This window comes from Triticum aestivum, chromosome 2A, assembly GCF_018294505.1.
Source record: "Triticum aestivum cultivar Chinese Spring chromosome 2A, IWGSC CS RefSeq v2.1, whole genome shotgun sequence".
NCBI classification, from domain to species: domain Eukaryota; kingdom Viridiplantae; phylum Streptophyta; class Magnoliopsida; order Poales; family Poaceae; genus Triticum; species Triticum aestivum.
This window is the reverse complement of record NC_057797.1, coordinates 155,102,693-155,117,404: the sequence shown is the minus strand read 5'-3', so window position 1 is coordinate 155,117,404 and position 14,712 is coordinate 155,102,693. Positions and strand designations below refer to the sequence as shown.

At 40.7% G+C, this 14,712-nt stretch overlaps 1 protein-coding gene across 1 annotated transcript; it reads left to right on the top strand.

Annotated features, from left to right (window-relative positions):
• Positions 1 to 5,704: 5,704 nt before the first annotated feature.
• On the top strand, positions 5,705 to 7,396 carry LOC123188110 (geranylgeranyl pyrophosphate synthase, chloroplastic). Its single transcript, XM_044600149.1, has 2 exons — positions 5,705 to 6,488; positions 6,691 to 7,396. Exons 1-2 carry the CDS (start codon positions 5,844 to 5,846, stop codon positions 7,111 to 7,113), a joined length of 1,068 nt encoding a protein of 355 aa, XP_044456084.1. The 5' UTR covers positions 5,705 to 5,843; the 3' UTR covers positions 7,114 to 7,396.
• Positions 7,397 to 14,712: the final 7,316 nt, after the last annotated feature.

The following is a 14,712-nucleotide window of genomic DNA, read 5'->3' as shown; positions in this document are numbered from 1 at the left end:
AAGTCGCTAAAAAGGAACTAAATTCGTGCTAAAAAGAGGATTTCAAGCATGGTACAACTATGTCAAAAGGGGAAAGTAAAACCATAAGCAACTCTATTGTCAAAATTGAGAATACTTGGACAATTGAAGAAAGAAAAGTGTATAAAAAGGCATATCCTATAGAAGAAAATAAATAGATATTAAAAAAATGAATTTATGGCATTTATGGAAGCGCGTGTTTATAAAAATATATAATATTTGGATAAATAACAAGTATGCATTACACTTTTATTGAAATTATGCAACATTCATAACTAAATCAACATGTCATAAGTTTGCTATTTAGGTGGTGGAAAGATCTCACATACAACACATTTTTGTCGAGATATTCTTGTTGGATCACCAAAGACATATAAGAGGGATTAAATTTAGTCCTAGTATAACTATGTCAAAAGAAAAGAAAATCGATTGAACTATGGAGGTCCTCCTTTGTTGAAACTGGGCACATTTAGACTTTTTTGGGAAAAGATAGCCTATTATATATAAAAAAGTAAACATATATTTCTATTTCTAGAACAAAATTAAAACAAACATATCATAGGACATCAAACCAATCTTTTTTAACATAGTACAATCGAAGTCGCTCACATACACGAGCATACACTCACCCCTATGAACACACACACGCACGCACACCTTACCCCTATGAGCACCATCGGACTGAGCCGGTACATCATCATTCATTTTGAGATTAACGAAATCGCCATGAACTCCTTCGTAGTCGACGGGAACGTCTCCTAGCTACCACTTAATGCACATCACCAAAAGCCCTGAAATAAATTCAGGAAAATGCGAGAACCAATGTCAAGTTTAGGACGTGAACTCTGGTGGGTTGGGGATACCACAGTCCTTCTAACCATCCAACCACAGGTTGGTTTGCTCAAACCATTCATTTTGGATGTAACAATTCACACCAAATTGCTTGAAAAAATAATTCCCTTAATATTTCATCTGATATCATCCTATAATGGTGCAACCATTCCAAAATGAAATTTCATATAAGATTCCAACTCTCCTCCATTTGCATACACATTTTTTGCGAGGAAGTTCTATATGCATTAGTAAATACTAAATATTTTTCTTGGAGATTTTGGCTATCCATTGACATCATTATGTGCATTTTACTTGGATACTTAGGAAAATGGTTGACATTATTATGTGCAAATCAAGACATGACAAACAAGGGAATATGAGGAAGAAGAAAAAATATGCCCTGGATGGTGTATCACATTCTACAAAATGCTTAACATTTCACTTTTACTACCATTGCCGCCCAGTGCAAAAGTTTTCCCTCTTGGCTTCTGTAGATAAAAGAAGGTCGTGCGACACATGGGGGTGGGGTGGGGGGGTGATGTCCATCCTCTGCCCGATGATTAGAACCAATATGTTTACTGTCTCCCATCACCCGACATGGACAAGCTAGGAGGGGTTCCTTTGTTTTGCCTTTAGCTATTTTTATTCTCATGCCTTTTTCTTGCAATCCAAAAGTCTTGGATTCATATGGATAGTCGTTCTAGAACGCGTCCATTGTTCCCCTTTTATCCAAGTTGACCTTGTGTTTATGACACAAAATCAGGGAACATAGTTTTAAAACATTTTCATGTCTGAGATAAGAAGCAACAAAAACTATTCCAATTAATATCAACAAATGACATTTTAGGCGAAACATATTTTAGTTATTTTGTGCTATTTCAAGAAACTTTGCATGACAGAAATGTATGAAGCAAGTATTCATAATGAAACCAACAACACACAAAATAGATATCCAGATGATAAAAAGATCAAATATATGTTACGTGTTTGTGGAATTTATTTCTTTGGATCGCCAAACTCATATACTAGGAATTGAATTCTTCCTAAAAATAAATTAAATTATCCTAAAAAGGAACTAAATTCAAGCATGTTACAACTATGATGAAAGGGGAAAGTAGAGCCATGAAGCAGTTCTATTGTACAAATTGAGAATACTTAGAATTTTGAAGTAAGAAAAGTGTATAGAACAGCATGTACTATAGAAGAAAGTAAATAGATAATGTATTAAAAAATATCAATTAATGACATTTATGGTAGCGCATATTTACAAAAATATTGAATATTTGAACAAATAACAAGTATGCCTTGCACTTTTATTGAAATTATGCATTCATAACCAAAATTAACATGTCATAAGTTTGCTATTTAGGTGGTGGAAGGATCTCACATACAACACATTTTTGTCGAGATATTCTTGTTGGATCACCACAGACATATAAGAGGAATTAAATTTAGTCCTAGTATAACTATGTCAAAAGAAAAGAAAATCGGTTGAATTATGGAGGGGCTCCTTAGTTGAAACTAAGAACACTTAGACATTTTTTTGGAAAAAGTAGCCTATTACATATAATAAAGTAAACATATCCTCCTATTTCTAGAACAAAAATAAAACAAACATACCATAGGACATCAAACCATTCATTTTGCATGTAACAATTCACGTCAAATTGCTTGAAAAATAATTCCCTTAATATTTCAACTAATTTCATCCTACAATGGTACAACCATTCCAAAATACAATTTCATAGAAGATTCCAAGTCACTCCATTTGCATACACATTTTTCGAGGAATTTCTATATGCATTAGTAAATACTAACTATTTTTCTTGGAGATTTTGGCAATCCAGTGATATCATTATGTGCAATTTACTTGGAGATTTAGGAAAATGGTTAACGTTATTGTGTGCAAATGAAGAGATGCCAAACAAGGGGAAATGAGGAAGAAAAAACATGCCCTGGTATGGTGTATCACATTCTACAAAATTCTTAATGTTTCATTGTTACCACCATTGCTGCCCAGTTTTCCCTTTTGGCTTCTATAGATAAAAGAAGGTCGTGCAACACATGGGGGGATCTCCATCCTTCGTCCGATCATTAGAACCAATATGTTTTTTATCCCCTCATCCGGCATGGACAAGTTAGGAGGGGTCCCTTTGTTTCACCTTTAACGATTTTTGTTCTTACCCCTCTTTCTTATAGTAAAAAGGTGTTGGATTCATATGGATTGTCATTCTAGAACACGTTTATTATTCCCCTTTTATCCAAGTTGACCTTGTGTTTATGTCACAAAATTAGGGTAACGTAGTTTTGAAACATTTTCATGTGTAAGATAAGAAGCAACACAAAAACTCTTCCAATTAATATCAACAAATGACATTTTAGGCGAAACATATTTTGGTTATTTTGTGCTATTTCAAGAAACTTCGCATGACTGACGCATGAAGCAAGTATACATAATGAAACCAACGACACACAAAATAGATATCGAGAGGACAGAAAGATCAAATATACATCACGTGTTTGTGGAGTTTACTTCTTTGTATCACAAAAGGCATATACAAGGAATTGAATTCGTCTAAAAAGGGAATAAAGTCCATGCTAAAAAGAGGAATTAAATTCAAGCAAGGTACAACTATGTCGAAAGGGGAAAGTAGAACCATGAAGCAACTCTATTGTCAAGATTGAGAATACTTGGAGTTTTGAAGAAAGAAAAGTGTATGAAAAAACTTATCCTATAGAAGAAATGCGATATTGAAAAAAATAATTAATGGCATTTATGGTTGCGCCTATTTACAAGTATAGAGTATTTGGATAAATAACAAGTATGCATTACACTTTTATTAAAATTATGCATTCATAACTAAATCAAAATGTCATAAGTTTGCTATTCAGGTAGTGGAAAGATCCCACATACAACACATTTTTGTCGAGGGGAAGATATCAGGTGGTACTGGGCGTTAGGTGATACCGTGTTACGAGCTTCTAGGGGCCATTGGATCTCCGATACGACGAATCACGAGAGATCTTGAACATTTTGCAAAAAAGTCATTCAAGAGTCTCAAAAATTCGGGTAGGTACAATAGCTTTTGAGGAGCCGTCGGATCTAAGATACAACGGTCTAGGAGCCCATATCACGGTATCATCTAAGTGCTGGTAGCACCTTATATTTTCCCTTTTGTTGGATCACCAAAGATATATAAGAGGAATTAAATTTAGTCATAGTATAACTATGTCAAAAGAAAAGAAAATCAGTTGAACGATGGAATAGCTCAACTGGGAACACTTGGACTTTTTTTTTGAGAAAATAGCCTATCATATATAATAAAGTAAACATATCTTTCTATTAGAACAAAAATAAAATAAACATATCATAGGACATCAAACGTTCATTTTCAATGTAAACAATTCACACTAAATTGCTTGAAAAAAATTCCCTTAATATTTCATCTGATTTCATCCTACAGTGGTACGACCATTCCAATCAAATTTCATATAAGATTTCAAGTCGCTCCATTTGCATACACATTTTTTGCGAGGAATTTGTATATGCATTAGTAAATACTAACTATTTTTCTTGGAGATGTTGGCAATCCATTGACATCATTATGTGCAATTCACTTGGAGATTTAGGCAAATGGTTGACGTTATTATGTGCAAATCAAGAGATGACAAATAAGGAAAATGAGGAAGAAAATTCCTTGGTAGAGTGTATCACATTCTACAAAATGCTTAATGTTTCACCGTTACCATCATTGTTGCCCGGTGCAAAAGTTCTCCCTGTTGGCTTCTATAGATAAAAGAAGGCCATGTAACAAATAGGGGGGGGGGGGGGGCTCTCTGTATAGCACGGATACGTTTTCTGTCCCCCCCTCATCCGACATGGACAAGCTCGGAGAGGTCCCTTTGTTTCACCTTTAACAGTTTTATTCTTACGCCTTTTTCTCACAATCCAAAAGTCTTGGATTCATATGGATTGTCGTTCTAGAACATCTCCATTGTTCCCCTTTTATCCAAGTTGACCTTGTGTTTGTGTCACAAAATTAGGGTTACGTAGCTTTAAATATATTCGTGTTTGAGATAAGAAGCAACACAAAAACTATTCTAATTAATGTTACCAAATGGCATTTTTGGTGAAACGTATTTGGGAAAATAGTTTGTGCTATTTCAAGAAACTTCGCATGACAGACACGTATGAAGCAAGTATTCATAACTAAACCAACATGCCACAAAATAGGTATCCATATGGCAAAAGATCTGATATCCGTCACGTTTTTGTAGAGTTTATTTATTTGGATTGCCAAAGGCATATATGAGGAATTGAATTCTCCTAAAAAGAAAATAAATTCATGCTAAAAAGAGGAACTAAATTCAAGCATGGTACAACTATGTCAAAAGGGAAAAGTAGAGCATTGAACCAGCTCTCTAGTCGAAATCGAGGATACTTGGATTTCGAAAGAAAGAAAAGTGCATAAAAAAGCATCTCCTATAGGAATCAATAAATAAACGTTTCTCTATGATAGCAACAAACAGTTTTTCACATGCAACACTTCACACCAAATTCCCTGCAAAGAAATTATTCCCATAATATTTTGTTTGATCTCATCCTACCATACAGCCATTCCAAAATTAAATCTCATACAAGATTCCAAATCGCTCCATCTGCATGCGCCTTTTCTTTCAGATAACTTTTATGCATTGGTAATTGATTTAGACAAATGCTTGACCTTATCACTAGCAAATCGAGAGGAGACGAACACGAAAAAAATGGCAAGAAAAGAAACCATGCTCTGGCACGGTCGCATCACGTTTTCTTTTCTTCTTATAAAAGCGTTCCACGCTTCGCCGTTACCACCATCGCCTGCCCTTTGCCCACCCGGTGCCGAAGTTTCCCCTCTTTGCTTCTACAGATAAGAGAAGGCCTCGCAGCCCACGGGCGGCCATCTCCATCCTCTCCGCCCACTCCACCCCGCACTGAAAAAACCCCGAGAGCCATGGCAGCGTTCCACCCCCTGGTCGCCTCGCGCGTCCGCCTCGCCACCCCGCTCCTCCCCGCCGCCGCGCCCGCCGCCGCCGCGGCCGGGGTCTCCTTCCACCGCCGCCGCTTCTCCGCCATCGTCGCCGCGGCGACCGCCCCCGCGGCCACCGGGTTCGACTTCAACTCCTACATGGGGGAGCGGGCGGTGGCCGTGAACAGCGCCCTGGACGCCGCCGTCCCGGCCGGCGAGCCCCCCGCGGCGCTCCACGACGCGATGCGCTACGCGCTGCTGGCCGGGGGCAAGCGCGTGCGCCCGGCCCTCTGCCTGGCCGCCTGCGTCGTGTCCGGCGGCCGCGAGGCCTGGGCGATGGCCCCCGCCGCCGCGGTCGAGATGGTGCACACCATGTCGCTCGTGCACGACGACCTCCCCTGCATGGACGACGACGACCTCCGCCGCGGCAAGGCCACCTGCCACGTCGTGTACGGCGAGCCCATCGCCGTGCTCGCCGGCGACGCCCTGCTCGCGCTCGCCTTCGAGCACATGGCCAGCGTCGACTCCTACCCCCCGGACGTCGACCCCGCCAAGCACACCGCCCGCGTCGTCCGCGCCATTGGTGAGCTCGCGCGCTGCATCGGATCAGAGGGCCTCGTCGCCGGCCAGGTCAGCAGATTCTATTCGATTTCGTCACTGAAAAAAGTACAGTTTGGGAATCTGCTAATTCTGTGAATCGATGCCTTTCTAAGAATTATGATTTGCATAGGTATCTCCGTACAGTTAGATTACAAATTGAAACGATCCTCAACATAGATTGTGCCACATAACTTGTCACATTACTGAAAAATGGGCGTCAACTTTTTATCAGGTTGTTGATCTGGAGATGACTGGCTCAACCGAGACTGTACCACTTGACCGCCTTGAGTACATCCATCTGCACAAGACTGCTGCCTTGCTTGAGGCCTCAGTGGTTATTGGAGCAATCATCGGGGGTGGCTCGGAAGAGCAGATTGAGCGGTTGCGCAAGTACGCGAGATCAATTGGGTTGCTGTTCCAGGTGGTTGATGACATTCTTGATGTGACCAAGTCATCAGAGGAGCTAGGGAAGACAGCTGGGAAGGACTTGGCGAGTGACAAGACGACATACCCAAAGTTACTAGGGTTGGAGAAGTCACGGGAATTTGCGGAGAAGTTGCTTTCTGATGCAAAGGAGCAACTTGCTGATTTTGATGAAGAGAAGGCAGCACCGCTATTGTACTTGGCCAATTATATTGCCTATCGGCAGAACTAAGGTGATGGTTATTCTGTTGTTTGTTGTTGATCTGTAACTTTGTAAGAACATCAAGTCTGGGATTTGAGGAATATCTGAATTCTTCCCCTCATATATACTAGTTTAGTTTTCTACCATTGTGTCATGAGAATATTTAGGTGACAAAAGCCACATGAGTTAGGTGGCAAATACCAATGTCCCATTGAGATAGCCAAGACTTTATAATGGGAATCAGCCTTTATGTCCTATACTGTCTGGATGATAATAAATCAATTGATTTCGAAAGAATAACATTTTATTTCTCTATTTCTTTCTTTCCACGACAATTGCATGCATCACATTATTGCTATGCTCCTTGCTAGCCAGAATGTTCAACGAGAAAGAGCATATCAAAGTCATGGTTTTCTATCTGAGGTACTTCCTCTGTTCGAAATTATAGTGCATACAGTTTTTTTTTCAAAAGTCAAGCATTCTAAAGTTTGACCAGGTTTCTTTACATCTACAACAGCAAATAAATACAGTATCATTATATTATTTTTAATTGTATTTGTTTGATATTATTGATGTTGATATTTGCCTGTATACACTTGGTCAAACTTTACGAAATTTGACTTTGAAATGTCTAATTGCAGTTAGGTTTTATTAGTTCTGTAGAAGAATCTAGACAAAGGGAAGTATATGTCAGCATGCTGTGCTCTCTGTTCACAGAAAAACCATGGATAACATCAGATGTATGCGCGTAGCCTGTCACTTTAATGATGGAATTTAAATTTAGAGTATGATGTATCTGTTCATGACATGTGGAGCTTTCTTGAGGGTGAAACTTCAGTGAAAGTTCAGTTTTTGATATAAGTATTCGGATTTGACTCCATGATAGTGGTGGAAAACTGGAACATGAGGATCCTGCAGTTGCCATTCAGTTTGGCATATTTTCACACTCCCAACACTGTACTATGCAAGTTATGTGATGTGATCATATGCCATCCCTAACAATCCATCACTTTGAATATGAGTTTTTTTTCGGTACTCTATATTTGCCAACTATAACACATGCAGTGCTACAACAATTATAAGCAACTTTTAGGCTGATAGTGGCATGCAGTAGCAGGCGTTCAACCTGCACACAGTATCAATGATCATATCTTGAATGTGAATATGTCAAAAATCAAGAGCATATTGTTGTCCCACATGTCCTAGTCAACTACTATCATGGATGGATGCTTGCTGCAGTGTTTTGATTCAGCACCGCAGTTTCTGGTCATGTCTATTTCACTAGTGTACTGCACAATTGATTTGTTTTGTGCTTGTATATCAGGTTGCTTTTACCTTGCCTGCCACTGTAAAGCTTTCTTCACTGGAAGAGTTAGCCTGCATTTCTGTGGCTAAACATGTCGATTGTCAATCATTTCTTTTAAAATGATCAATGTTTCCAGTTGCATAAGATTTGTCATACAGGGGACATTGGTATCTAACCATCAAAAAAATCCCTGATTGCAGTTAGGTTTTATTAGCTCGATAGAAGAATCTAAACAAAGGGTTAATATGTGTGAGCATGTTTTGCTCTCTGATATGGAATAACATCAGATGTATGCTGGTAGTAAGTCACTTCATTCTTTATCTGGTAAATCTTAGTCTGCCTATTATTTCTGCTAAACCACTGTACTGATGGAAGTTCAGTATAGATTGATGTATCTGTTCACGATATCCCCATTCTGCCGTACATTGCTGGATTGCATAAGCATGTTATCTGGCTTCCTGATTGTAACCCATGACTACTAATGTTAATGCATAAAACTTCCCCTGTGTCCATTTCTGTGAATGCACACTCTGGTTGTTTTCTGCTCATGTCTGTTTCAGCACTAATCAGATCGATTTTACTTTGCACGTTATTATAATGTTTCTTGACTGAGTTTAACATGAGGATCCTGCGGGCGGCGGTTGTCATTTTGAATTTGGCATGTTTTCACACTCCGCTGTCTTGATCCCTGCTACTTACTTTGAATTACGTTATATTCCTGGCTTCACAACTGAACTGCACATGGGTGAATATCGCGTGGTTGGGATTTTCTTGTTTAGAATCTTGTTTGCTGTTGACTTCGAGGCTGTCGAGCATGTGGCATCTCCAATCCTGCATCAAGGCCAGGATCGGATCATCACCGTATCTTTTCCTCAGAAATACTATACTGCATGCCAGGTTGGGGTCAGGTCCATAGACCAAGTGGCATCAAGTTAACATGCTGTTTAGTTGGCTAACCCCAAGGGAGCAGCAACAAGTTCCTATCTTAATTGGCTTTGGCTAGGCTCTGGAACCCCATGTACTGACAAGGACAGAGACATTTTCGCGGCTGCCACCATGGTTCACATCGGAGACGGTTGCAGCGCGAGCTTCTGGAACTCCTCTTGGCTGGATGGGATCAGGCCGAAAGACATTGCACCCGCTCTCTACGGCATCTCTAAGAAAAAGATGTGCACAGTCCAAAAGGCACTCCTGAACAATTTTTGGGTCAGCCAAATAAACACCCAACATGGCCTATCCTTGGGGCACATCCAGGAGTTCGCCCTCCTTTGGGAAAGGGTGTCTGGGATCAACCTTGTTGCGGGAGTCCGTGATACTATCCTATGGAAGCTCACTACAAGTGGCGATTATTCTGCTTCTTCGGCCTACATGGCGCAGTTCGAGGGCCATCTCAGGAGCAACATGAACATGTCCGTTTGGAAAGCTTGGGCTCCTCCCAAGTGCAAGTTTTTTGCTTGGCTCGTCATCCAGAATCGTGTTTGGACAGCGGATAGGCTGCAGCATCGGGGCTGGCCCAATTATGGGCTTTGCCCTTTATGCAAGCAAGTTATTGAATCTGCACCCCATCTTCTATTCCAATGCATATTTTCCCATCGCGTTTGGGCTAATGTGGCTTCATGGATTGGCGTAAAACAATGCTATCACTGCAGGCTGGCGTAACAAAATTTCCGTAAAGGAATGGTGGTTCAAGACTATCCTAGATAGGGGGCCCCCGAGGAAGGCTCTGGCCTACATGCTCATGCTTGTTTCCTGGGAACTCTAGAATGAGCGCAATGCAAGAGTTTTTAGGAATGTCGCTACCACGGTGACCATGGTCACTGCTAGGATAAAGGAGGAGGCTCCTATTTGGGCGATTGCAGGCGCTAGACACCTGTGTAATGTAATGCCGCGAGAGTAGACTCCTTTCCCCCGCCTTGCAGGTACCTGTTAAAACTTCTCTCTTAATCAATGAAAATGGCAAATATTTTGCCTTGTTTCAAAAAAAAAATTGAGGTCAGTAACCAAGCTATCTCTAGCATTTCACTTCTCACTTCTTCTTCGGTACAACCCCCTAAACACATCAACAGTGAAGATATGTTTATACCTCTTCATAATAAAGGGTAGGATAGTCTTTTTTTTTGTTGATGATGATCTTTTTTTTCGTCAGCATGTATATGGCACCCAACCCCCGTTGGATTGGGCTGGGCCCAATGGTGATCGCTGTAGTAAGCGCAGTCTTTTTTTGTTGTTGATGATGATCTTTTTTTTCGTCAGCATGTATACGGCACCCAACCCCCGTTGGACTGGGCTGGGCCCAATGGTGATGGCTGTAGTAAGCGCGGTCTTTTTTTGTTGTTGATGATGATCTTTTTTTTTTCGTCAGCATGTATACGGCACCCAACCCCCGTTGGACTGGGCTGGGCCCAATGGTGATGGCTGTAGTAAGCGCGCCCCTTCACGGGATGTAAAAATTGAAAAGAAAATCAAATCAAGTGATACCAGGATTTGAACCACAGACCTCTTGCACCAGGCCTGAGTGGCTCACCAGTTGACCCGACTATGACTGTGTAAAGCAATGACGTGAAATCTTAGAAATTAACACCAAGGAGCGCGCCTCTTCGCGGGCTGTGAAAAATCACCCCAAAAAAACCAGCTAGCAATCTAACCACGGATCTCTTGCGACAACCGTGAGTGGTATACCAGTTAAGCTGGCTAATGTTTGTGCAAAACGAGGAGTGCACATACTTAAGAACTAACACTAATGCATAATTTAGGTACCTTTTCAAAAAATTCAAACATTTTTTGGAAATTCTGAATAAAATTTTACAAATCAAATAATGATTTAAAATCCAACAGTTTTCAAAAAATTTAGTTTTTTTAGAAGCATGACATATTTAGAAAATTTGAACAACATTTTTTAAAAGCATGAACATTTCAAGAAAAAGATATATGTTAGTTCAAAATATGAAGTATATTCTTTTGAATAACATTTTCAATAATTTTAAAGAGATATGAGGAGCATGCAAACTTAAGAAGTAACTTTCTGAACAATTTTATGAACACAACTTGAACACTTGCTTTCTTTGTAGCTTATTATGTGACAAATGTAACTTCATGAAGTTTTAGGCCGGTTTTTCATGTTTTTTTAAAACGGGCTTTATTCTAGTTTGTTTTCCTTTTTTATTTTATTTGTCCTTTGTTTTCCTTTTTGTTTTTTCCTGTTATTTCAAATGTGTGAAACTTTTAAAATAAAAAAATCATGAATTTGTTCTCAAAATTTTCAATCCTTTTCAATTTCTCGAGCTTATTTTTCCAACTTTTTTGGTGAACTTTTTTGGAAAATTTTCAACATGAATATTTTTTCAGCATTGATGAACTTATTTCAAATCCACAATAGCTTAGCTGGTTTAGCTCTCACGTGGGGAACAAAGCATGCATTGGGCCATTTATATCCTGCATGGTTGGACACACGCGTGTGATTGAGCCTTTGGTGTTGGGTGACACGCGAGAGGGGGCCTCGTACTGGATGCCTGGATTTCAGTTTTTTCTTTCGGTTATACGGTTTAATACCGAATCTGATTTGAACTCGGTTATTAAAAAGAAACAAAAATGTTTTTTTGGACATTCTTGAAATGAACCCAACATTTGCAAGCAGGTGGCCATGCCCATGATAGGCATCCATGTCAGGTTTGAATGATTTCTGACACCGTATGCAAGTCGCGACACCTCCGGCCATTTATCGGCATTTTTTGACCGAGAAAACTCTAGAAAAGGCAAACTTGTCGAAACCCAGGCAACTTGGACCGGTGCCTTGAATTGGTCATAAAAGGCCATGAAAAAACTGGGGCCAATTAAAGGATGTTGACAAGCAACGTGCTCTTAGACGGACCTTTCTGGCCTACCTGGACACTCTTCGTTGAACATGGTCTATTCGGACATTCTTGAAATGACCCCAATTTTCCAAGCAGGTGGGCATGCCCAAGGTAGGCATACATGCCAGGTTTGAACAATTTTCCATGCAGGTTGCGACACGTCCAATCATTTATCGATCTTTTTTGATCAAGAAAACACCAGAAAATGAAAAACTTTTCGAAAATCATAGAAACTTGGCATGTTGCCTTGAATTGATCATACAAGCCATGAAGAAAATTGGGGCCATTTCAAGACGTTCAGAAAAAACGTGCGCATGGCTTATCCAGACACCCTCCATTGAGCATTGTGTTTTTTGGGACATTCTTGTAATGATCCCAACTTTTGCTAGCAGGTGGGCATGCCCATGGTTCGCATCCATGCTAGGTTTGAAGGGAAAAAGTATTTAAAAATCATAATTAAAAATAGTTACTTAAAATTGTCATATTGGTGAATTATTTTCTGTTTTTGCGAGCGTCAATGAGCCAGCCAGTCGGCCGGCCTCCTGCGTGTGTTGCCATCTATTTGATGCTACTCCCGAACCATATGGAATTTCCTAATTGACACTCGTCGCATGAAGTTATCAACCAAATGGATAGAATGAGTGAAGCAAATAACTTTTGGTCTCGCCTACTGAGCATCCTTAGTGACCACCGAACCTTCAATATTTCAAATATTTTTAAAACCAATTTTCAAAATTTCAAAGTATTCATATTTATTAGTCAATGTTCAAAAAAATAAAAAAATGTTCATAACTTCAAAAAAATTGTACATGTCTTCAAATTTTGTTTGTCATTTCTCAAAAAAATAATCAAGAATTTCAGAAAAAGTTTGTGTTTCCAAAAAATTGTTCAAAATTTGTTTATTCAAAAAATTCACAACTGTTAGAGAAATGATTGGGATTCCAAAAAATGTTCATGTATTATAATTTGTTTGGAATTCAATCAATGTTCCCGTTTTCATATTCTTTTCAAAAATTTCTAAAAAATGATGGTCTTATGCTTCTGTTACAAAAATGTTTGTTGTTTTTCCATTTCTTTTCTGGAGTTGCAAAAAACGTTCACGTTCCAACAGTTGTTTGTGTTTCCATAGAAATTTGGAATTATAAAAATGTTCTGTTTTAAAAATATATTCGCGTTTCAAAGCTGTTCATGGTTCTAAAAATGTTTCAGTTTATTATATATTTGTTCAAAAATCTGAAAAGTGATTGGGATTCACAAAAAAATCACGTTTTTTTAGAACGAAGACGTTGGGCGCGTCCGGCTTTAAATTAATAAAGCCCACAACTAGGTAGTGTAACTGACAGGGTCTGAGATTACAAACACGAGCACGGAGGCTCCGGCCAAATGGTAGCGCAAAGTCTGAAGAGTTATCGGGCAGGCCAAAAGCAGCACTGAGCAAGCATAGATGATTACATGGCTCGCAGCCTGAGCTTAGAGCACGCAGGCTCGCTCGTGCGCCGTCCAAAAGGGCCACTTCAAGTCGAAGAAGAGGCGGGTGGCTCCCTAGCCATCAGGTAGACTTGGCGAAGACGTTCTTGTGCATGTTGGAGTTTATCAGCATCCTTGCGCCTCACCAACGGACTCCACTGCTGCAGGAAAAGGTTGCATTTGTAGATGATATTAGCAGAGTGTGATGGGAAGATTCCCTCGATCGCTAGTTTGTTCCTCGTGAGCCAGAGGGCCCAGGCCAGCGCGCCCACACAACTCCAAAGTATGCGTTTGTTGCCCCCTTGAACCGAGTCTATAATGGCCACGAGGTCGGCGGTCGAGCTCGGGTTCCATGTGGTGTTGGCTGCGGTGCGAACCGCAGCCCAAGCAAAGCGCGCTAACGGACAACGAAAGAACACATGGTTCGCGTCTTCCGGGACGTTGCAAATTGCACAAAGGCCGGACGACGGGCCATTGCGTTTGGCAACATTAGCCGAGGTAGGCAATCTGTTGCGAAACAGTTGCCAAAAAAACACCTTAATTTTAAGTGGGAGTCGCGCGTTCCATAAGCCTTTCGGCACTAGGGAGGACTGGCCCTGACAAAGTTTCCGGTACAACGACTTGATGGAAAACTTGCCGGATGGGGTGAGATACCAAGTTACTGTGTCCTCGTGCGGGGAAAGCGCGACCGGCGTGATTAGATCAAGCATAACCGTGAGGTGAGCTTGCTCTGTTCCCGTTAGTTCCCGTTTGAAGAAGATCGCGGGAGGGGAGGAGGCAAGTGCCATGGCAACCTGCTGCTCCGGGTTGAACGCCAAGCTGTACAAGTCCTGGAAGTCTTGCCATAGAGGCCGTGTTCCTACCCAATGATCTGACCAAAACCGGGCCGAACGCCCATTGCCAATGCCGAACTTGGCCCCCATAGCGAAAGCCGGCCGGACCGCTTGCAGGTCGTTCCAGAAAGGAGAGCCCCTCGCCACTCCCTCGAAAAAATTCCCGTAGGGG

What these genes read in the sequence shown, in the direction of transcription:
- LOC123188110 (XM_044600149.1), top strand. Translation starts at nt 5,844, where the DNA reads ATGGCAGCGTTCCACCCCCTGGTCGCCTCGCGCGTCCGCCTCGCCACC. An exon ending in AGGGCCTCGTCGCCGGCCAG is followed by an intron (nt 6,489 to 6,690) that starts GTCAGCAGATTC and finishes ACTTTTTATCAG; the next exon opens with GTTGTTGATCTGGAGATGAC.